The sequence below is a fragment of the Nomascus leucogenys genome, chromosome 17, assembly GCF_006542625.1.
Source record: "Nomascus leucogenys isolate Asia chromosome 17, Asia_NLE_v1, whole genome shotgun sequence".
Classification (NCBI taxonomy): Eukaryota; Metazoa; Chordata; class Mammalia; order Primates; family Hylobatidae; genus Nomascus; species Nomascus leucogenys.
The window spans coordinates 89,700,372-89,723,623 of record NC_044397.1 but is presented as its reverse complement, the minus strand read 5'-3'; the positions used below and the strand labels follow the sequence as shown (position 1 = coordinate 89,723,623).

The 23,252-nt window shown below is 57.0% G+C and overlaps 4 protein-coding genes across 27 annotated transcripts; 3 read left to right on the top strand and 1 right to left on the bottom strand.

Moving 5' to 3' along the window:
• Positions 1-3,737: 3,737 nt before the first annotated feature.
• Positions 3,738-7,444, top strand: LOC115830887. Its single transcript, XM_030796282.1, has 4 exons — positions 3,738-4,216; positions 5,984-6,142; positions 6,270-6,387; positions 6,937-7,444. Exons 1-4 carry the CDS (start codon positions 4,198-4,200, stop codon positions 7,016-7,018), a joined length of 378 nt encoding a protein of 125 aa, XP_030652142.1. The 5' UTR covers positions 3,738-4,197; the 3' UTR covers positions 7,019-7,444.
• A 2,342-nt stretch (positions 7,445-9,786) lies between these two features.
• MICOS13 (mitochondrial contact site and cristae organizing system subunit 13) lies at positions 9,787-12,267 on the bottom strand. 2 transcript variants are annotated; one of them, XM_012503451.1, is made up of 5 exons: positions 11,815-12,267; positions 11,412-11,607; positions 10,942-11,119; positions 10,702-10,753; positions 9,787-10,005 (listed from the first exon to the last, which is right to left on the bottom strand). In XM_012503451.1, the coding sequence occupies exons 2-5, from the start codon at positions 11,504-11,506 to the stop codon at positions 9,908-9,910; spliced, it is 423 nt and encodes a 140-aa protein (XP_012358905.1). In that variant the 5' UTR covers positions 11,507-11,607; positions 11,815-12,267; the 3' UTR covers positions 9,787-9,907. The 2 variants fall into 2 exon arrangements, with proteins under 2 accessions (XP_012358905.1, XP_003280625.1); XM_003280577.3 differs by lacking the exon at positions 11,412-11,607.
• On the top strand, positions 12,121-21,864 carry HSD11B1L (hydroxysteroid 11-beta dehydrogenase 1 like). 23 transcript variants are annotated; one of them, XM_030796267.1, is made up of 8 exons: positions 12,121-12,639; positions 16,133-16,257; positions 16,341-16,471; positions 17,756-17,867; positions 18,240-18,331; positions 18,611-18,997; positions 19,089-19,472; positions 19,561-19,862. In XM_030796267.1, exons 2-8 carry the CDS (start codon positions 16,185-16,187, stop codon positions 19,648-19,650), a joined length of 1,269 nt encoding a protein of 422 aa, XP_030652127.1. In that variant the 5' UTR covers positions 12,121-12,639; positions 16,133-16,184; the 3' UTR covers positions 19,651-19,862. The 23 variants fall into 23 exon arrangements, with proteins under 23 accessions (XP_030652127.1, XP_004091113.1, XP_004091112.1 ...); XM_003280582.4 differs by having other exon boundaries at positions 12,398-12,639; positions 16,171-16,257; positions 18,611-18,704; positions 18,832-18,997; positions 19,089-19,862; XM_030796266.1 differs by having other exon boundaries at positions 12,560-12,639; positions 16,171-16,257.
• Positions 21,865-21,881: 17 nt separating this feature from the next.
• Positions 21,882-23,205, top strand: RPL36 (ribosomal protein L36). The gene is made up of 4 exons (XM_003280578.4): positions 21,882-21,985; positions 22,164-22,258; positions 22,859-22,993; positions 23,072-23,205. The coding sequence occupies exons 2-4, from the start codon at positions 22,166-22,168 to the stop codon at positions 23,159-23,161; spliced, it is 318 nt and encodes a 105-aa protein (XP_003280626.1). The 5' UTR covers positions 21,882-21,985; positions 22,164-22,165; the 3' UTR covers positions 23,162-23,205.
• The last annotated feature ends 47 nt before the right edge of the window (positions 23,206-23,252 follow it).

Below are 23,252 nucleotides of genomic sequence, written 5' to 3'. Positions count from 1 at the left end.
CAGGCTGGAGCCATGGCATCTGGGATCCAGCACCTGTCCTAATCCAGGAAGCCAGGCCAGACTTGGGACATACCTCAAACTGTGAAGCGAGTGCCTCCCCCATTTTGTAAGCCTCACTGTAGCGGACAGCAGGGAGGAAGCAGTGTCCAGCAGAGAGGAAGATGGCGGAGCCCCAGTGACGCTCTAGGATCCCTTCAGCTGCAAAGGACAGACCCCACCAATACCAGTGGCGGCTTAGATGGTAAAGGGGGGCCCTTCCCTGCGTTAACGGGAAGTCTGTAAGTAGGCAGTTCCCAGGGCTCACTGCAGCCCACCTCAGGCTCTGTTTCTGAGGATTTTGGGGCTCTCATGGATGATGGATGGCTGAAACGGCTTCAAAAATCCTATCCACCCACAGTGTGGGCATCATCGGGGCCTATCCAGCAGAAGGAAGGACAGGAACGGGGACTTGCACTCACAGGCCTCTTGGCAAACTTACCCCTGAGGCTACTTAGCCAGAACACGGTCGGTCCTGTGCTCGCCTTTCTTGCAACCCGTCCCTGGCGAAGACGGAATGTTGCGCTTCAGAAGGGATGTGACATCCAGGAATGAACCCAGTGGTAACCCCCAGCAGCCATGTTCTCAGCCTTCCTCTCATACTTTTTTTTTTTTTTTTTTTAACACACAAACAGTTCACATTCTCTGTACTTTTTTTTTTTTTTTTTTTTAAAGACGGAGTCTCCCTCTGTCACCCAGGCTGGAGTGCAGTGGTGCGATCTTGGCTCACTGCAACCTCTGTCTCCTGGATTCAAGCAATTCTCCTACCTCAGCCTCCTGAGTAGCTGGGACTACAGGCACCCACCACCACGCCCAGCTAATTTTTGCATTTTTACTAGAGATGGGTTTTCACCACATTGGGCAGGCTGGTCTCAAGCTCCTGACCTCAGGTGATCTGCCTGCCTCGACCTCCCAAGGTGCTGGGATTACAGGTGTGAGCCACCGCATTCGGCCCCATTTTTTTTTTGAGCCATATGCAGTTGTGCATGCCAGTAATCAATCCCAGCTACTTGGGAGGCCAAGGCAGACAGATTGCTTAAGGCCAGGAGTTAAAGTCCAGCCTGGACAGTATACCAAGACCCCATTTCTTTGGGTTTTCGGGGGTATTTTTTGAAGTAAGAAATGACAGGCCGGGTGCGGTGGCTCCCGCCTGTAATCCCAGCACTTTGAGAGGCCAAGGTGGGTGGATCACCTGGGGTCAGGATTTTGAGACCAGCCTGGGCAACATGGTGAAACCCCGTCTCTACTAAAAATACAAAAATTAACCAGGTGTGGTGGTGCATGCCTCTAGTCCCAGCTACTCAGGAGGCTGAGGCAGGATAGTCACTTGAACCCAGGAGGTTTCAGTGAGCCAAGATCGCACCACCACACTCCAGCCTGGGCAACAGAGCAAGACTTCGTCTCAAAGATAAAAATAAAAATGAAAGAAAGAGGCCGGGCGCGGTGGCTCACGCTTGTAATCCCAGCACTTTGGGAGGCCTGAGGCGGGCGGATCACGAGGTCAGGAGATCGAGACCACGGTGAAACCCCGTCTCTACTAAAAAATACAAAAATTAGCCGGGCGTAGTGGCGGGCGCCTGTAGTCCCAGCTACTCGGAGAGGCTGAGGCAGGAGAATGGCGTGAACCCGGGAGGCGGAGCTTGCAGTGAGCCGAGGTGGCGCCACTGCACTCCAGCCTGGGCGACAGCGAGACTCCGTCTCAAAAAAAAAAAAAAAAAAAAAAAAAATGAAAGAAAGAAATGACAGATTCCACTAGCAGAGAGAGATGAGGTCTGTGAACATCTGGGGAATGTCCCTACAGACTCCCCCTTTTTTTTTTGAGACCGAGTCTTGCTCTGTCGCCCAGGCTGGAGTGCAGTGGCACGATCTCTGCTCACTGCAAGCTCCGCCTCCCAGGTTCATGCCATTCTCCTGCCTCAACCTCCCAAGTAGCAGGGACTACAGGCACCCGCCACCACGCCCGGCTAATTTTTTGTATTTTTAGTAGAAACGGGGTTTCACCATATTAGCCAGGATGGTCTCTATCTCCTGACCTCGTGATCCTCCTGCCTCGGCCTCCCAAAGTGCTGGGATTATAGGCGTGAGCCACCGTGCCCGGCCCAGACTCCCTTTTAACTCTGCTTTACATGGCCTCATACATTCCTCCCAGGTGTCATTATCAGCCCCAGTTAACAGAAGAGAAAACTGAGGGCACAGATTGGACACTGTACCTGTGAGAACCAAATGCCCACAGCAATGATTCTAAACCCTTACTGCATCACCTACATGGACCTACGAAATCAGAATCTATGGCAGTTACCGAGTTCTCTAGGGCCGCTGTAACAAATTGCTACAAGCTTTGTGTGTGTGAGACAGTCTCCTTCTGTCACCCAGGTTGGAGTGCAGTGGTGCAATCATAGCTCACTGCAGTCTCCATTTCCTGGGCTCAAGCGATCCTCCCACCTCAGCCTGCCCAGTAGCTGAGACTACAGGTGGGTGACACCACACCCGGCTAATTTTTGTGTCTTTTGTAGAGATGGGGTTTCATCATGCCCAGGCTGGTCTTGAATTCCTGTCCTCAAGCAATCCGCCTTCCTTGGCCTCCCAGCGTGCTAGGATTCCAGGCACCAGGCAATGCAGGCAGCCCAGTCTCCTAGGCAGGAGAGATGCCTGGGAGCGCTTCTCCCTGGCCACAGTCTTGAGTCATTTGCATGGGATGTTCTACTTCTAACGCCCAGGCAGCACCCTTGCTGTCCTGCTACACAGGGAAGGATGGGGATTTGGCCCTGCTGTCAGCCAGGCACTGAGCTGTACCTGCTCTTCCCCACCATCCTCAATATAACCCCAGGAGGCTGTACAACCCCATTTTGCCGACAGGAAAACTGATGCCTAGCAGGGTGAACTGACGAGTGAGGACCCTCAACTGGCAGTGGAAAAGATCCAAGCTTCAAACCACCCATTCATTCAACTCCCATTTCCACAGCCCCCCTCTCAAGCAGGGTCCCCGGCACTGACCAGATGTGTTCACACAACAGACCCAATCAGTACCTGCCCTCAAGGCGGGCACACATGCACGTAGTGAGCTTATGAAGTGCAGCTTAGGCCAGGCGCAGTTGCTCACACCTGTAATCCCAGCACTTTTGGAGGCCGAGGCAGGCGGATCACAAGGTCAGGAGTTCGAGACCACTCTGGCCAATATGGTGAAACCCCGCTTCTACTAGAAATAGAAAAAATTAGCCAGGCACAGTGGTGGGCACCTGTAATCCCAGCTACTCAGCAGGCTGAGGCAGGAGAATCACTTGAACCCGGGAGGTGGAGGTTGCAGTGAGCCGAGATCATACCACTGCACTCTAGCCTGGGCAACAGAGCAAAACTCCATCTTGAAAAAATAAAAAAGGCCAGGTGCGGTGGCTCATGCCTGTAATCCCAGCACTTTGGGAGGCTGAGGCAGGCAGATCACTTGTGGTCAGGAGGTTGAGACCAGCCTGGCCAACATAGTAAAACCCCATCTCTACTAAAAATACAAACATTAGCCAGGAGTGGTGGCGCGCGCCTGTAGTCCCAGATACTCAGGAGGCTGAGGCAGGAGAATCGCTTGAACCCAGGAGGTGGAGGTTGCAGTGAGCCAAGATCACCACTGCACTCCAGCCTGGGGGAGAAGCGTGAGACTCTGTCTCAATAAAAAAAAGTGCAGCTTGATGGTACAGGTTGCCCTGGCCACAGAAGGAATGGAGGTGTTTCCTGGCTGGGGGAACACACCGAAGGCTCTGAGGCCAACAGGAGCAAGCTTGTGGGAGAAACTGCCAGAAGGCTTTGGGGGAAGAGGGAATGGCCACAGGGGACAGCACCATGTATTTTTAACACTCTGGGAGTGAAAAGTCTCTGGCCATGGGCCACTTGGTGGTCTCTTGAGGTTATTCTATACAGTAAGAGGAGACTTTTCCCTCCAAATCTGGTCCCCATTCTTACACGTGTCTCCAGGAAGCAGCTGAAGCCCAGGTCCCAGAGGGATAGACCTTGCCCTTGGTTTCAGCACGGCGACGCACATGAGTGTCCACTTCGGCCTGCACCTCAGCCAGGGCAACGTCTTCATTGTTGGCCATGACTCTAGTGGCAGCCAGCCCAACAATGCCAGGCTCTCCCCAACAACAGGCCTTCACTGGCAAGACTCTCTGAACCAAGATGGACCAGTGCTTTGTGGGTAAGTGGAGTAGACAAACCAGTCCTCATCCATCCATCCACCAACACATTCATCCATCCATCTATCCACCCACCCACCCATCCATCCACCCATCTACCCACCCACCCATCCATCCCCCCATCCACCCATCCATCCACCCATCTACCCACCCACCCATCCACCACCCACCTACCCACCCAACCATCCATCCACCAACCCACCCACCCATCCATCAACCCACCCACCCATCCATCCACCCATCTACCCACCCACCCATCCATCCCCCCATCCACCCATCCATCCACCCATCTACCCACCCACCCATCCACCACCCACCTACCCACCCAACCATCCATCCACCAACCCACCCACCCATCCATCCACCCACCCACCCATCCATCCACCCACCTACCCACCCACCCATCCATCCATCTTTCATCTAACCCATTCATCCATCTACCTACCTAACCATCCACCGACCCAACCACCCATCCGTCCATCCACCTACCCACCTACCCATCCATCTATCCACCCACCCACCCATCCACCCACTTGTCTACCCACCCACCCATCCATCCACCCGTCTACCCACCCAACCATCCATCCACCCACCCACCCATCCATCCATCCATCCATGCATCCTCCATCTAACCCATGCATCCATCTACCTACCTATCCATCCATCCACCCAATCATCCACCCACCCATCCATCCATCCATCCATCCATCCATCCATCCATCCACATACCCATTCATTCATCATCCATCCACTCACCCACCCCATTCATCTACCCCATTCATCCACCTATCTATCCATCCATTCATCCACCCACCCAGTCATCCATCCATCCATCCATCCATCCACCCACCCAGTCATCCATCCATCCATCCATCCATCCATACATCCATCCATCCACCTATCCACCCAATCCACCTACCTACCCATCTACCCCATCATCCATCTACCCACTCACCCATGCATGCATCTACCCATCTAACCACTCATCCCATCCACTCATTAATCCATCAAGCCATTGACTATACTCATCCATTAATTCATCCATGCTTACTAATCATCTTCTTTTCATTTTTTTTCTTTCTTCTTTTTTTTTTTTGAGATACAGTCTCACACTGTCGCCCAGGCTTGGAGTGCAGTGGCACGATCTCAGCTCACTGCAACCTCCACCTCCCAGGTTCATGACATTCTCCCGTCTCAGCCTCCCAAGTAGCTGGGGCTACAGGTGCCCCCACCATGCCTGGCTAATTTTAGGTATTTTTAGTAGAGACGGGGCTTCACCATGTTAGCCAGGATGGTCTCGATCTCCTGACCTTGTGATCCGCCCGCCTCGGCCTCCCAAAGTACTAGGATTACAGGCGCAAGCCACCGCGCCCGGCCTCTTCTTATTATTAGTATTATTTAGTTTTGAGACGAAGTCTTACTCTGTCACCCAGGCTGGAGTGCAGTGGCACAATCTTGGCTCACTGCAACCTCCGCCTCAAGTGATTCTCCTGCTTCAGCCTCCCGAGTAGCTGGGACTATAGGCATGTGCCATCACGCCTGGCTAATTTTTGTATTTTTTTAGTAGAGACGGGGTTCTGCCATGTTGGCCAGGCTGGTCTCGAACTCCTGACCTCAGGTGATCCACCCGTCTCGGCCTCTCAAAGTGCTGGGATTACAGGCGTGAGCCACCGCGCCCAGCCCATGCTTACTAATCATCTTCTATACCCCAGGTTCTATGCTGAGGTTTGGGAACACGCCTGCTATTAACACATGGTCCCTTCCCTCAGGGAGCCTGCATCTTGTTGAGCTAAGTCACACAAAAGCAAACTGTGATGCCCAAGAAGAAAAGGTGCTGAACTCTGCCTCAGAACAGGGGCACGGTGACCCTGCGTGTAGGAGAGGAGTCTGCCAGGATGAGGACGGGAGGTGTCTTACTCTCCTGCAAGGTGAGATGAGGCACCTGGTGCTCCTGGAATGCAGAGGTGGTGTGGGGGTTGAGGCCTGGAAGTTCTCTCCCAGCCTCAGCCTCAAGGAAACCACCCCTCCCCTTGGCCTGCCTCTTCTTTCTTCCAGAGACCATCCCTGAGGATGAAAGACACCAGCCCTCCAGTGGCCTCAGTGCCGCCAGAGGCCAGCAGAGGGGTCAGAACACAGAGCTTCCACTGTTGCCTCTGCCATCGCCTGCCTCCAGGTAAGTTCTTGCAGTTTTCTGAGCCCCCGTTTGCTGACCTGTAAAATGAGGCTACTTAGGATTGCGGGATGAAGGGCACCATCGTAGAACTGCATTCCCTCTCCCTCCAGCTCCAAAAACCGAATTCTACCAAGGCATAGGGCAGCTCTCAAGTCCAAATTCACTGGGATCACTACTGAAAGTGACAGGAGGCAGCCAAGTGTCTAGGCAGATAGGGACAGGTCCTAGTGAAACCCCACCTTCAAGCCAAAAATAGCCTGAAAGCTGAAAGACCAGACTGCTGGTCCTGGAGGAAACCCACCACCCAGAGTGAGAACTTCTGTTCCTGTTTGCCTACCCTTTCCTGGTTGATTCTTTCTGAACAATGCCTTTTAACCAATCGAATGTTGCCCTTTCCAATACTATCTATGGCCTGCCCCTCTCCTATTCTGGGCCTATAAAATGTCCCGGACCCAGCTACGAAAGGAGGAGGAGAAGAGAACCACCCCCCGCATCCTCCCTCCCCTGAAAGCTGTTCAGTCGCTCAATAAAATTCTTCTCCTTCCTCAGCCTTCAATGTCCAGCGTATCCTCATTCTTCTTGGGCGCAGTACAATAGCTCGGGAACCACAGAACGCAGGTACAAGCTATAACACAGGCCTCTGGGGCAATGCTAGCATGACCAAGGGAGGCCCAGGCTAGGCGTCGCCGGCTGGAGATCCCTGGCTTGCAAAGCGACTGAGAAGAAAAATCCTACATCTCTACTGACAGCAAACTCATTTCCCGGACCACGTTAGATGGGAAGACGCGTGGCTGTCAACTGCTTCGGTTGTCACCTTGTCCTTTCAGATTTAATTAAAACTGGCTGCTCAGCCCTCAGTCCACACAGGAAGAAGCCAGGTTGCCGCTGGCCCATATGACACCGGATGGATGGGGCCAAGGGTGGGCTGAATGTGCTCTGGGCTGGTACCACGGAGACCCTGAGCCAAGCATCCCCTCAGCCAGGGTTGGGGACCCTCAGGGCTCACGTTGCTCCTGGTTACCTTGGCTTTATTATTAAGAGACAGGGTCTCACTGTGTCACCCAGGCTGGAGTGTGGTGGTAGAGTCATGGCTCACTGCAGACTCAATGTCCCAGTGATCCTCCTGCCTCAGCCTGGCCTACAGGCACATGCCACCACACCCAGCTAATCACCTCCATTTCTGCTGCACCCACTACTCCTTGGGATGGAGTTAGCACTCACTCCAGGCCAGGGCCAGGCAAGGTACGCTCAAGGCTGGAGTAGGACCATGGGCAGCTGTGGTGACAGCTGAAAGGAAGGGCAGCCACTGATGACAGCCACTCGGTGTCCCCACGCCCCAGCCCCAGCTAGCCTCCGCCTATGGACTCCCCCTGCTCTCTCTTCTAGCTCTGCCCAGCCCACATCGAGACAGGCTAGCTTTCCCTGGACTCCGTTCCTAGCCCATCCTGCTTCCAGCTACTGAGTGACCCCAGCTGTCAAATGGCACTGTGCCACATGCCAGACTTGCCTTGCTCTGTGATCTTGGCTGTGGGTGTGGTCTGGTGTTTCCCCAGCCCCTTCCTGCCTTCCTAAAGTCACCCCTAGATCTGCCCCAGCCACCTCTGCTCTCTGGAGCTCCGCTTTCACGGCCCCCCAACTCCCCTGAACCCAGGCACGTTCTTGCACACAGGTACCAGTGGATGGGCGAGGATGGACTCAAGGGATAAAGCCTGTGACCCCAGGGAAGAACTAAGCCCCATTTGTGGAGCTGCAAGACCCGGCCGCCTGGATGGAGGGGAGGGGCCAGAAGGCAGCTGCTCACTGGCCTCATCCAGTCTTTCCCCTCTAACAGTGATGGCAACAGGTGTGAGGCTGCAGAGGCGTCCTGGAGCAGGCTGAGGTCCCCTGGCCCAGCCATGGCATCACAGCACTGAGTGCAAACCCCTCCTGTCCTCACAGGCTGGGCTGGGGCTGGGTACCTGGGTGCAAGGCGACTGGAAATTCTGCATCCCCCGCGAGGGTTTGTGGTGAACAGCCTGGGCTCCGGACAGGCTGGGCAGACAAAACTGTCTGTCTGCGCCAGTTTCTTCATCTGTAAAATGGGCCAGAAGCCTGCTCCTTCCTGGGGCTTCGGGAAGGGCTTGGTGGATGGTGTCAGGGGACAGTGGGTGTGTGGGTGCTCCTGGCCAGGACGGCGAGCACCAGCTTCCTCCCGCAGCACCGAGGGTCAGGGATGCTCCCCTGCCCTGCTCATCCCTCCTCACCCTAGACCTGCCCCCACCACTGCCAAGGCCCAGTAAGGACAGTGGCACAGCAGATGTGGAGGACCTGCCCCGGGGACCACGCTCCTGCGGGGAATGGGGTGGGCAGGCCCTGTGGGCTCCCCTTCCACCAGACTAGGCCGCTGATGCCAGCCACACCCCTCCTACGCCCTGCTCAGGCCAGTGGCTTCTCCTTTCTGAGTGGGACAGTGGGGGAGATGTCCCGGCCTCTAGTCTCTGCTCCTCTCCTCTGTAATAGCTGTCCCCTCCTGAGCTCAGTCCCCTACACCAAGCAACATAAACTCCTGAACCCGTGGGAACGGGGACCCTGTCCCAGCTCTGCGAGCATCACCCGTCTGCTCCCTGCTCCCAGGGCAGCATCCTACGGAGGCCTCTGGCCCCACCCAAGCCCCCTGCCACCCCCATCTGTCTGGAGCCGCCAGACTGGTTTCTGGGCACAGGCCTCTTGCCATCACCAACCCTGGGGAGCGCCCTCTGTGGCTGGTGCTGGGAGCCTCTGAGGGAGCCCCTCAACAGGCCTGGCCTCCCGAGGCTCATGCCTGATGCGGGGACCTGTGCAGGCTGCCAGGTAGCCCGTCCAGTGTGCGGCAGGGGTGTCAGGGAAGGCGTCCCAGGGGAGAGGGGATGTCCAGGAGACCCTCTGAATGGCAACAAACACTTGGATTTCCTTCAATGGCCAGGAGTCCCCTGCTAGGGTTGTCGGGGAGAGGGTGGAATGAGGGTGGAGTCCGACCAAGGAAGGGCCAGGACAGGACTGCGGATAGGGGCTGAGGAGGGCAGGAACCAGTGGCCCCGGGGGCTGCTGCCCTGTGTCCCGCAGGGAAGCAGACCCCACTTCTGTCCACTCTGGCTCTTCCACTGTCCTATGCTGGTCTCAGCCCTCCAAAACCAAGACCCTCCACAACCCAGGCTTGGCCAAAGCACTTTCCCGGCCCCAGAGCTCGGTCTGCGGAGCGCTGGAAGCAACCGCTCTGACCTTTGACCCCCGGCACCGGAGCAGATGGCAAAGGGGAGAGCTATGGCCTGTGGTCAAGGTCAAGCCCTGACAAGCCATCAGGAGCCAGAAGCCCAGGCCTTGGTGCTCTGGGCACCACCAGGCCGACCCTGTGCCCCCTGGGGCCAGCAAACGGGTCAGGGAACACTTCCGAAGTCCTTTATTGGGCCGGCAAGGCCGGGAGCTGCCCTCGGAATGGGGTCCCAGTCCGGAGTCTTCAGGTCAGTGGTAGCCCTGGCCGGGGCAGGCAGCCCCTGCTGACTCGCTACTTGGTGCGCGCCTTCACATACTCCCAGCCCTCCTTGGAGTACTCGCAGGCCTTGGAGGGGGCCACCGACAGAGCTGACATCACCTTCATGATGCCTGTGGGAAAGGGATGGCCACTGGTGATGCTCTCCTCCCAGCCTCACCCAGCCTCCAACCCCTGGGAAACTCTAGAGTTTGTTTTGGGCGGTGGGGGGTGTAGGGGGCGGAGACGGAGTCTCACTTTGTCTCCCATGCTGGAGTGCAGTAGTGCAATCTGGGCTCACTGCAACCTTCGCCTCCCGGGTTCAAGCGATTCTCCTGCCTCAGCCTCCCAAGTAGCTGGGACTACAAGTGCGCCACCATACCAGGCTAATTTTTGTATATATATATATTTTTTTGAGATGGAGTCTCGCCCTGTCGCCCAGGCTGGAGTGCAGTGGTGCAGCCTCGGCTCACTGCAACCTCTGCCTCCTGGGTTCAAGCAATTCTCCTGCCTCAGCCTCGCAAGTAGCAGCTGAGATTACAGGCACGCACCACGCACGGTTAATTTTTGTATTTTTAGTACAGATGGGGTTTCACCATGTTGCCCAGGCTGGTCTCGAACTCCTGACTTCAGATGATCCGCCCACCTCAGCCTCCCAAAGTGCTGGGATTACAGGCGTGAGCCACGGTGCTCAGCCTCCTTTCCCTTTTAGATCCCTAAGAGACATGTGTCGGGCAGCAAGGGGGATGGACAGAAAGGAATGGCCAGGAAGTGGGGAGAGGGGCTAGACTGGGGTGTCTCCCTCCAAGCAAAGAAACTGGGTGCCTTACCTGCATTCCAGGAGTCACGAATGGGAAAGTAAATCTTTGGAGGAGCTGGGAGCTGGGAAAAGAGATAGGCAGAAAGAACTGGTGAAAAGGCTCAGCAGCCCATCCCCAGAGGCGGAGGGAGGAGGACAGGCTGGAAAATCAGGCCAGCATCAATATGGAGAACAACATCGTGCAGGGCTGGAGGGACCCCCCAGAGCTGACCACCCGCCAAGCCCTGGCCTCGCTCCCAGCCCGTAGTACCTGGGGTATCTGCAGGCCTGTCTGCTGACACACGTACTGGCTGAACTGGTACATGGCGGGGGGGACCACCTCCCCAGCCTTCTGTAGGGCTGCCTGGCTCTTGTCGCTGGGCCCCAGCAGCTCCTGGTCGTACACCAGGTAGACGGCGCCCCCAGCCACACTTCCCTTGATGAGGAACCTGCGGGCAGGGACAGCAGGAGCAGAAGCTCAGCGGACACCGACCGCCACCTTCAGGGGCCAAGGCCCACGGGGAGAGTGAGACCCTCCTGAGGGCTCACCGTCCACGGAGTGACACTCTGTAGTGTAGCACCGTCGACCCATACCCCCATTATACACAGCATTCGTTTTACAACGTGCAAGGCAGGGCGGCTGGACGCCACTTTAACTGATAAACTGAAACCCAGAGGGGGAGAGTGAGTCACTCAAAAGTCCCACAGTGAGCAGGGGCAGTGAAGACGTAAGATCTTGACCTTCTAGAAGCCTTCCAGCCCTGGAGAAACCAAGTGTCCCTGGGCGCCTCCTGCCCACTGTCACTTGCAGCTCTGAGCACGCATTCACTTCTCATCCACGCCAGCGGCAGGATTCACCGGCATTCCCACTTCACAGAGAAGACAACTGAGGCTCGGAGGCGGAGGCTGACACCACGAGTGGAACGCCAAGGGCTCGCTGGGAAGCAGGAGGGAGGGGATTGGCGACCTCGGGAAGCCCCACCCCGCTGACGCCTCAGTTTCCCTATCTGGCCCATAGGCGAAGGACGAAGGGGAAGTGACTCTACGGGAAGCGAAGAGGAGATTGGGACCAGACTGGAGACAGGGATGCCCACAAAAAGGGGCTTTTTCGGGGACTCGGGTCCCCTCCGGCGCCCCCACGCACCTCATCAGCGACCACACCCGGGCCACCATGGTCGCTCGGATCCACGCGCAAGGACACTCGACTCGCCCGCCGCTTCCTGTCGCGGCGCCGCGAGGCCTCTGGGAGGTGTAGTCTTTCTTGCCCGACGCAAGGTCCTCTGGGAGTCGTAGTGTCTTACGGCTCTGAGACTCCAGAGAAGAGCTGTGGTCTCGCAGCGGAGGGCCGCTGGGAAATGGACGCTTTAAGGCCCGGGCCGCCGCAAGGCTGTCTGGGAAATGTAGTCAGCACGGCGCTGTTTGCACCTGGCCGCGGAGCCTCCTGGGAAATGTAGTTCGGCCCGGCCCGGCCCTGCCTGGCCCTGGCAGCGTGAGGGGAAAGAGGCGTCAGGTGCCTGGCTGAAGCCTGAAGGTGACCCGAAAAGAAGTCAGAGCCCGAGAGATCCACCCGCGCCCGCGCGGGGGACCAAGGGCCCGGACTTAGGAAGAGTGTGCCTATAAGGCGATTGTCACGGCAACGAGAGGGCGGGATTGTTCGAGAGCGGCGGCCCCCTCATGTGATCGATTCGAAGGCGGCGCGTCCGCCCAGGGGGCGGGGCCGGGCCCCTGCTGGGAGGTGGAGACCAGGCGGGGACTGTTGCCCGGCTACGCTCCGGCGCTGGGTCCCCGAGGCCCGACCCCTCCCTTGGAGGAGGTGGGCTTCCAGTCACGTGACCCCTGCCCTACGGGAGGGGGTGCGGTCGGGGCGGCAGGAGGCGGCCGAGAAGAGAGGACCGTGGGGGCGTTCGCGTGGCTCCCAGGCCGGGACCCCACCCCCGCTGGACAGTGGGGGAAACTGAGACCTGAGTGGGTGAGTTCACGGTTTAGGGGTGCGCAGAGGGTCACACGCCCGCTTTGTTCAGAGGGGAAGCTAAGGCCCTCCAAGGTCAAGAAGGGGCCGATGTGTTCAGCAGGGACTCCCCCCATTTCTCCCGCATTTCGGCCGGGCTGCTTCAACCGTTCATCTGCCCATCCATCCGTCCATCCTTCCATCCATCCATCTGTCCCCCATCCGTCTATCCATCTGGCCATCTATCCTTCCATCTATCCATCCACACTTTCATTCATCCATCTGACTCCCCATCCATCCACCCAAGCGTTCATCCATCTGTCCGCCCATCCACCCACCCATCCATTCATCCATCTGTTCCCCCCATCCTTCCACTCATCCATCTGTCCACCCATCCATCTATTTATCTGGCCATCCACTCATCCATCCGTCCATACATCCATCCATACATCGATGCATCCGTCCGTCCATACATCCATCCTTCCATCCATTTATGTGTTCCCCCCATTTATCCATTCATACATCCATCCACTCATCCATCTATCCACCCATCCATCTATTCATCTGGCCATCCACCCATCCATCCTTCTATCTATGCATCCATACATGCATCTGTCCATCCATCCATTCAACCATCCACCCATCCGTCTACCCGTCTGTCCATCTGGTCCCACTTCCCCCTGCCGGGCTGCTGCAGTCAGTGTAGAGCTGGGGGTGGAAAGAGGGATGAGCAGAGGGGCTTCATGGGCTGTCCCTGGAAGGGGAAAAGGTGGAAGCTCGTTTCTTGCTGTGGGCATGCCTGGTGTGTCTGGGGAAGGTGAGGAGTTCATTATTTTGAGAACTGAACGATTCATAGATGGGGCCGTGGGACAGGAGGATAGACAGGTAGTCAGGGGCTATACCTGCAGGGCCTCATGGGGTGCAGTGAGGAGCCTGGTTTCCATCAGTTGCAGTGGGGACCCCTGAGAGGGTTTGGAGCAGGAAGGGCCATGGCCATGTTGCTTTTGACACAGACACCTTTGGCTGCATTGACAGAAGAGGCAGGGAGGGAATGAGTGTGGACATGGGGAAGCCAGTGTGGAGGTGGGGGAGACCAAGTAGGAGATGGAAGGGAGGCCAGAGGAAAGATGGGGGTGGTCAGGCCAGGGGTAGGGTCTAGGAGGGAGGTGGCGATCTGGGAGCCCTGGAGAGAGAGAGGAAGGGACAGCTGGGGAGAGATTGGAGAGGGAGAACTGATAAGATCTGAAAACCATGAGCTCATGGGGGTGAAAGGATAGAAGGAGGTGAGGACAATACCTGGGTCTCCCATTTAGGGACAGGGGACAGTGGGGCTATTTCTGTGATGGTGAGCTGGGAAGAGAAGCAGGTATGGGGTTACATGCTGAGCCTGGATTGGGTCCTGCTGGTTCTAAGGGGCCCGGAGGTTGTCAAGAGGAGATACCCAGAGGACAGCAGAGGCAAAGAACCTAGGGCTGGACCTACAGATGGGAGATTTAGGGACTCCTCAACGATCCCCTCCATCTGGTCTGTCTCAGCTTCCTGGTTCTGGAAGTCCCCTTCCCCTTGTCCCATTGACTTTTTTTTTTTTTTTTTTTCAGAGTCTCGCTCTGTTGCCCAGGCTGGAATGCAGTGGGGCGATCTCAGCTCACTGCAACCTCCACCCCCCTGGGTTCAAGCAATTCTCCTGCCTCAGCAGGAGACCTCATCTCTACAAAAAATACAATGATTAGTTGGGCGTGCTGGTGCACCCACCTGTAGTCCCAGCTGCTCCATTGGCTGGGATCACAGCCATGTGCCACCATGCCCGGCTAATTTAGTATTTTTAGTAGAGACTGGGTTTCTCCATGTTAGTCAGGCTGGTCTCGAACTCCCAACCTCAAGTGATCCACCCGCCTCGGCCTCCCAAAATGCTGGGATTACAAGGTGTAATCCCAGCCTGGGCAACAAGAGTGAAACTCAGTCTCAAAAAAAAAAAAAAAAAAAAAAAAAAAAAAAAGAACCTGGACTGTTTCTCCCTTTCACCTTCTCCCTGGAATTAGTGAATCAGCTCCCACAGCTGAAATCATATCTTCATCTGGATGACGCAGGCACCTCTGTCTCCAACCCAACCCCACATGTCAAACTCCTTCTGGGCGTCCCCAGAGAGGGAGCTGTCTCTTGGCTTCCTCACCTCTCGCCTCCCACGTGCCTCGTATCACTCCATGATCAATCTGGTAGTATTGAGCACCTACTGTGTACCTGGCACAGTTTTGGGGCCTGAAGACCCAATAGTGAACAAAATAGCAGATTTCCATTTCCTTCCTGCCCTTATGGAGGTGATGGTCTACAGAGGGAGAAGGATGGTGGAACGAGTAACAGATGATCCTTGGGCTGGGCACGGTGGCTCACACCTGTAATCCTAGCACTTTGGGAGGCTGAGGTGGGAGGATCACTTGAGCCCAGGAGTTCGAAATCAGCCTGGGCAACATAGTGAGACCCCATCTCTACAAAAAATACGATGATTACTTGGGCGTGCTGGTGCACCCACCTGTAGTCCCAGCTGCTCCATTGGCTGAGGCAAGAGGATTGCTTGAGCCCAAGAGGTCCAGGCTGCAGTGAGCTATGGTCACGCCACTGCACTCCAGCCTGGGCAACAGAGTGAGACTCTGCCTCAAAAAAAAAAAAAAATTAAAAATTAAAAAATATATAAAAAAAGGAGGCCCTTGCTTGAAAGAGGTCACTTTTTTTTTTTTTTTTTTTTTTTTGATACAGAGTTTCCCTCTTGTTGCCCAGGCTGGAGTGCAATGGCAAATCTTGGCACACTGCAACTTCCACCTCCCAGGTTCAAGCGATTCTCCTGCCTCAGCCTCTCAAGTATCTGGGATTACAGGCATGTGCGTGCCTCAGGCCCCTGAGTAGCTGGGATTACAGCCGCCTGCCACCACGCCCGGCTAATTTTTGTATTTTTAGTAGAGATGGGGTTTCACCATGTTGGCCAGGCTGGTCTCAAACTCCTGATCTCAAGTGATTTGCCCGCCTCAGCCTCCCAAAGTGCTGGGATTCCAGGTGTGAGCCACCACATCCAGCTAAAGGAGGTCACTTTTGCACTGAGACTTGAAAGAAGTGAGAGAGCAAACCATTGGGTTATATCCAGGAACGGCATTCTAGGCAGTAGGAACAGCCCATGTGAAGGCCCTGAGGCAGGATGGTGACTGGCTGGTTTCAAGGAACAGCGAAGGGTCTGTTTTAGTGGAGCGAAGTGAGCAAGGAGGACAGGTCCATACAGGGCGTTTGTAGCCACCAAGGAGTCTGGTTTTTATTCTAACTGGAACAGGAAGGATTTTCAGTCCAGGAGAGGCAAGGTGTGCGGATGGAGAGGGTTGAGAAGGGTGGAGGGGGAGGGTGCAGGTGCGGTGGTTCATGGAGCCACCGTGGTGGCCTGGACAGGTGGTGGCTGTGGAGGTGGAGAGGAAGGCATGGATCCAAGGTGGTGGCATCACCAAGCACCCACCAAACACGGGTGGCTGTGGGCCAGGCCTGTGCTGGCCACCTCTGTCCCCTGTCCCTCTGCAGGCCCACAGAGGACCATGAAGGTGCTTCTCCTCACAGGGCTGGGGGCCCTGTTCTTCGCCTATTATTGGGATGACAACTTCGACCCAGGTGAGCACCTGGGGTTGAGGGAGGGAGAAACCGGGCCAGCTGTCCTGTCCTCCGCCCAGAGTGACCATCCCGGCTATGGCCAGCCAGCCTCCAGGGAGCGCGAGTGCTGCTGACAGGGGCCAACGCTGGTGTTGGTGAGGAGCTGGCCTATCACTACGCGCGTCTGGGCTCCCACCTGGTGCTCACTGCCCACACTGAGGCTCTCCTGCAGAAGGTGAGCCACCCCATGTCTAGACGAATGGTGGGGGTGCTCGTGGCAGGAGGGAAGAGAGCCTGGGTTTGAATCCCTGCAATGATCCAGGCTTCTTGTGTGACCTTGGGCAAGTTGCCTAACCTCTCTGAGCCTCTCAGTTTCCTCATTTGCAAAACAGGGACAATAAAACCACTTTCTGGCCAGGCACGGTGGCTCACGCTTGTAGTCAGCACTTTGGGAGGCCGAGGCAAGTGGATCACCTGAGGTCAGGAGTTCAAGACCAGCCTGGCCAACATGGCAAAACCCGGTCTCTACTAAAAACACAAAAATTAGGCCAGGCATGGTGGCTCACGCCTGTAATCCTAGCACTTTGGGAGGCCAAGGCGGACGGATCAGTTGAGGTCAGGAGTTCAAAACCAGCCTGGCAAACATGGTGAAACCCTATCTCTACTAAAAATACAAAAATAAAAATAAAAAATAAAAAATTAGCCGGCATGTAATCCCAGCTACTGGGGAGGCTGAGGCAGGAGAATTGCTGGAACCTGGGAGGTGGAGGTTGCAGTGAGCTGAGATCGTGCTACCGCACTCCAGCCTGGGTGACACAGCGATACTCCCATCTCAAAAAAAAAAAAGAAAAAAAAACATTAGCAGGGCATGGTGGCACGGGCATGTAGTCCCAGCTACGTGGGAGGCTGAGTCAGGAGAATCACTTGAACCCCGGAGGCAGAGGTTGCAGTGAGCGGAGATCGCACTACTGCACTCCAGCCTGGGCAACAAAGTGAGACTCTGTCTCAAACAAACAAACAAAAAAACCCACCTTCTCATGGGTTAGGATGTTGTGCCAATGCAGTGAGACGGTGACTAGAAGGCTCAGTGTTTCTTATCAAATGAGAGTATTGAGTGTCCAAGCCTGTGCCGATAGCCAGGGTTCTTAAACTCGAAGGGAAGGATGGGCACTTCTTAGCAACAAACAGCCCATTGTTACTTCAAGGAAGGGTATGGCTCTTGGGCACAAACCTTTCAATATTTCAAGAGAAGCTAGCAATCTGGAAATTGCAGGTGAAATGTCCTGTTTTAGATGTTGGTGATTGATTAACCACCAAATTGGCCAGCATTCTGGCCCGCAGGCCTCCACTTTGCGCCCCCCAGCAGTGGTAAATTTTTGGGAATGATGTTGAATGGGGCCCGAGGCTCAGAGTAGGGGAGGGGTTTTCAGGCAGGGGCCTCCCTATGGCCAGCAGGTGCGGTGGAGGGGGGAGCGCTGCTGCAGAGGAGAGGCCCACGGGCAGCTCTGGCCCCCCCCAGGTGGTAGGGAACTGCCGGAAGCTGGGCGCCCCCAAGATCTTCTACATCGCAGCGGACATGGCCTCCCCCGAGGCGCCCGAGAGCGTGGTGCAGTTTGCGCTGGACAAGCTGGGTGAGGGGCTGGGCCTGAAGCCTGGAGTCCGGGACCGTGGCCTAGGCCTTAGGGACAGGACCAGAATTGGGCTGTGGGTGTGGCTACAGTAATAGGTGTCTCAGGGAGGAGACGTATGGGGACTGGGGGCGTGGTCGGGGTGGAGTCTCATTGCGTCTGCGGGAAGAGCTCTGAACGGGGCCTCATTGAATGGGGACGAAACCTTGCTAGATCCAGGGAGTAAGGCCAAGGCTGGGTGTCTTTGATGGTAGGGGGAGTTACCTGGGGCAGAGCTCACTGCACCAGCGCTCTGGGTGGAGCTAAGCTCGGGGACGGGGTTTGATCGAGTCCTTGGCTGGGGGCCTCCGGGGCTGACCGGCGTTTCTGGGCCAGGCGGGCTGGACTACCTCGTGCTGAACCACATCGGTGGCGCCCCAGCCGGCACGCGAGCCCGCAGCCCCCAGGCGACGCGCTGGCTCATGCAGGTGCTCCGCTCCTCCGCGGCCCCGGCCCGCCCCTCTATCTCAGGGACCGGTGGTCCGTTCCCTTCGCTGTCGGGGCTCTGCCTTCTCCCGGGCGGGCTCTCCACCCGTCCCGCCCCGGCCACGCCCCTCCTAGCCCAAGCTCCCGCCCCGGCCTTGACCCCGCCCTCGGGCCCGCCTTCCGGGTTTCTGGCCCCGCCTCTGACCCCACCCTCTGGGTTTCTGGCCCCGCCCTGCCCCTGGGCTCCGCCTCTGCCGGTGACTCGAGAGTGCCGCCTGCAGGTAAACTTTTTGAGCTACGTGCAACTGACGTCGCGGGCGCTGCCCAGCCTGACAGACAGCAAAGGCTCCCTGGTGGTGGTGTCCTCGCTGCTCGGTGCGTGCACCCGGCCCCGGCTCTGCGGGACGGGGAGTGGGGAGCTCGATGCGGGTGAGCCTGGAGTGTCTGGGCAGGCTTCCCGGACGAGGAGGAGCCACTCAGCCGCTGCTGTCCGCGCCCCCAGGCCGCGTGCCCACGTCGTTCTCCACTCCCTACTCGGCGGCCAAGTTCGCGCTGGACGGCTTCTTCGGCTCCCTGCGGCGGGAGCTGGACGTGCAGGACGTGAACGTGGCCATCACCATGTGCGTCCTGGGCCTCCGAGATCGCGCCTCCGCCGCCGAGGCAGTCAGGTGAGGCCCGGACGAGCTGGGGGCTGGGCTGGGGGCCATGGGCGGCTGCCCAGCCCCAGCCGCAGTCCCCACCGTGCTCTCCCGTCCCCAGGGGAGTCACGAGGGTCAAGGCGGCCCCGGGGCCCAAGGCAGCCCTGGCCGTGATCCGCGGCGGCGCCACGCGCGCGGCCGGCGTCTTCTACCCGTGGCGTTTCCACCTGTTGTGTTTGCTCCGGCGCTGGCTGCCGCGCCCGCGGGCCTGGTTTATCCGCCAGGAGCTCAACGTCACGGCTGCGGCTGCAGCCTGAGCACCCGGGGGTGCCCTTCCACGTCCCAGACGACAGCGTTCCTCTCTCCAATTGTCCCTGGAGCTAGAACACTCACAGAGACACCCCTGAGAGGGTGGCCACAGCCCAAGATGAAGTCATCAAGACAGAAAAGCAAAACCGAGAAAATCGACGGGCACCTGGAACCAATCACAGCTTCGGAGGTGCAGGTGCCCCGTGTTAGGCGCCTTTGTCGGGGACTTGCAAGGCCTCACCTGTTTGGCCATGATGGATGATATGACTTCTTCCATTTTGCAGATGAGGAAACTGAGGCTCAGAGAGGTCACGCCACCCATGAGCCACCCATGGACCCCTCTCCATCTCCTGCCTGCACCTCTAAGTCCCTGATTTATTCTTTCCACTCATTCCACCTGGGAGGAACCCCCACAACTCCTGCCAGCTTCCCCTAGCTGGGGTCTCTGGTACTCTTCACACCTGCAGGGACGTCTACACTGTTCATCTACCTGGTGGCAGGGTCTGAGCGGGAGGAGGAGGGAAAGAGTGTCTTCTGAGCTGGACCCAGCCTCCGGTTTGAGAGTAAAAACTCTTCTTCTCTTGCATATCTGTCGTTCAAATTCCTTGGTAATTCCAATTTGCTAGCAGCCGGCGGGCAGCGGGAGGGGGTGTGTGTATCAAGGGCCTTGACTCTCAATCCCATTTCACAGGTGGGGAAATGGAGGCTGAGAGGGCCAGGAGCAGTGGCTCACGCCTATAATCCCAGCACTTTGGGAGGTCAAGGTGGGCAGATCACTTGAGGTCAGGAGTTTGAGACCAGCCTGGCCAACATGGTGAAACCCTGTCTTTATTTATTTATTTATTAGACGGAGTATCACTCTGTCGCCCAGGCTGGAGTGCAGTGGTGCGATCTAGGCTCACTGCAACCTCTGCCTCCAGGGTTCAAGTGATTCTTGTGCCTCAGCCTCCCGAATAGTTCAGATTACAGGTGTGGGTCACCACCGCCTGACTTTTTTTTTTTTTTTTTTTTGAGACAGAGTATCGCTCTGTAGCCCAGGCTGGAGTGCAGTGGCGCGATCTCGGCTCACTGCAAGCTCCGCCTCCCGGGTTCATGCCATTCTCCTGCCTCAGCCTCCTGAGTAGCTGGGACTACAGGTGCCCGCCATCACGCCTGTCTAATTTTTTTGTATTTTTAGTAGAGACAGGGTTTCATTGTGTTAGCCAGGATGGTCTGGATCTCCTGACCTCGTGATCCGCCCGCCTCAGCCTCCCAAAGTGCTAGCATTACAGGCGTGAGCCACCGTACCCGGCCACGCCTGACTTTTTGTAGTTTTAGGAGAGACAGGGTTTTACCATGTTGGCCAGGCTGGTCTCAAACTCCTAGCCTTAGGTGATCCTCCTGCCTCGGCCTCTCAAAGTGCTGGGATTACAGGTGTCAGCCACTGCACCCGGCCACAAACAAATATTTTAATTAAAAAATTAGCCAGGCGTGGTGGCATGCGCCTGTGGTCCCAGCTAAGGAGGCTAAGGTAGGAGGATCACTTGAGCCCTGGAAGTCAAGGCTGCAATAAGCTATGATTACAGCAGTGCACTCCAGCCCGGGCGACAGAGCAAGACCCTGTCTGGAAAAAACATGAAAGCGCTAACCCCAATTAGAGCAGCGCTAAATTGAAACTCTCTCTTGTATATTAGTAGCATTAAAGGAGAAAAATTGGAAACTTGTGTGTTTTCCACCACCTGATTCAGTTATTTAGCGTCCCGTCCCTACACCATCTAAATTACATCAGATGTCCCCAAGGGGCACTACTACACGTTGCTGTATTCAGACGTAGTCTAGAGCTTGACCAATAACCTCATTAATAGCCTTTTTTTTTTTTTTTTTTTTTTTTTTTTTTAAACGGAGTTTCGCTCTGTCGCCCAAGCTGGAGTGCAGTGGTGCGATCTCGGCTCACTGCAACCTCTGCCTCTCGGGTTCAAGCAATTCTCCTGCCTCAGCCTCCTGAGTAGCTGGGATTACAGGAGCATGCCACCACGCCTGGCTATTTATTTATTTATTTATTTATTGAGACAGAGTCTTGCTCTGTCGCCCAGGCTGGAGTGCAGTGGCACGATCTTGGCTCACTGCAAGCTCTGCCTCCTGGGTTCACTCCATTCTCCTGCCTCAGCCTCCCGAGTAGCTGGGACTACAGGCGCCTGCCACCACGCCTGGCTAATTTTTTGTATTTTTAGTAGAAATGGGGTTTCACCGTGTTAGGCTGGTCTGGAGCTCCTGACCTCGTGATCTACACGCCTCGGTCTCCCAAAGTGCTGAGATTACAGGCGTGAGCCACTGTGCCCGGCCTAATGGGCGTTTTAACAGTTCATACAGTTTGGTATTATTATTCTCGTTCTACAAGTGAAGAAATTCTGGGAGGTGATGCCGTCGATGCAGGGTCGGCCCGAAATCGGCGGAGTTGGGATTCGAACTCATTTCAAAGGCAGAGGGAGGAGGGAAGCCATAGCCACCCCCACTGGTTCCGACTCCAGCTCTCGGGCTCGCAGGATTAAACGCGCATGCTCAGGGAGCTCGGTCGCGCATGCTCAGCGCAACCGCTAGGAAGACTCCAGCCGCCAGGGGGAGCGCGTGCCGTTCTTGCCTCTCTGGCCTGCGTCTCCTGAGCCGAGTAGATATCCCAGAGTTCCGCGCGACGCCAGCCCTTCCGCCACGGCCGCCTCTGGAGAGCAGCAGGTAAGTGGGTTCCCGCACTGCCGGGATCCGCCGCCATCCGGACTCCCGGGTTTTCTGCGCAGGTTGGAAGATGGTTGGTTGTGGCGAGCGAGGCTGAAGGAGCCGGGACGCGGGGCTCTGGGCCTCGGGAACCGAGCCGGTACTCACCTCCGCCCCTTCTCCCCGTCGCTGTCCGCAGCCATGGCTCTACGCTACCCTATGGCCGTGGGCCTCAACAAGGGCCACAAAGTGACCAAGAACGTGAGCAAGCCCAGGCACAGCCGCCGCCGCGGGGTGAGTGCGGGGGCCGGGCGGAGGTTGTCGGGGGTTTCTTGGAGGGCGGAGGGCATGGCTTGGGCAAAGGCTCTCGGCCTGAAAGAACGCGCGTTCGGGCGCAGAACTAAGCGGGGCTTGAATGGAAGAGATGGGGTGGGGGAGTGGGACTTCCTGCCTGGTGCTCGAAGGCGGGCACCCATCTGGGTTTTCCCTGACCGTGCGTGCATTCCACGCTGGGGCAGAGGGAGCACCTTGAGAGCGACGCGGGGCAGCGGGTTTGGGGTTCTGACGCAGGAGTAGGAGTTCGCTCATGGAGCTGGCCCGAGGTTGCGGTGTGTGAGGTTGAGGGATTTCAGGTGTGTCAGTGTATTGGGCTCCTTTATTCAGCAGGCAGCCCGGACTACAGCTGCGTCCTGCCGGTGTTGCGGAGACTGGGACTTGGGGAGGATGGGAGCTGCCCCGGGCGCGGTGAAAAGCTCTAGGGGTTAATACCTTGGTTCTCACAGCTACCCATAGAGGGGAGGAAGTAGCCAGGGAAATCGCGGCAGCGCGAGAGAAGCTGCTTAACTAGAATGCAGGGACTCCCCTACCCTGACGGCCGCCCCTTCCCCCGGCCAGCGTCTGACCAAACACACCAAGTTCGTGCGGGACATGATTCGGGAGGTGTGTGGCTTTGCCCCGTACGAGCGGCGCGCCATGGAGTTACTGAAGGTCTCCAAGGACAAACGGGCCCTCAAGTTTATCAAGAAAAGGGTAGGTGGGCGCTGCCGGCCGAGGGGCGGGGTGGGATGGGAGTCGGGGCCGGGCTGACGGCGGCCTCGTCCCTGGCAGGTGGGGACGCACATCCGCGCCAAGAGGAAGCGGGAGGAGCTGAGCAACGTATTGGCCGCCATGAGGAAAGCTGCTGCCAAGAAAGACTGAGCCCCTCCCCCGCCCTCCCTGAAATAAAGAACAGCTTGACAGAAGCCCTGGCTCTGCTGCTGTCGGTGGGTGGGTGGGTGTGTGTGTGGGG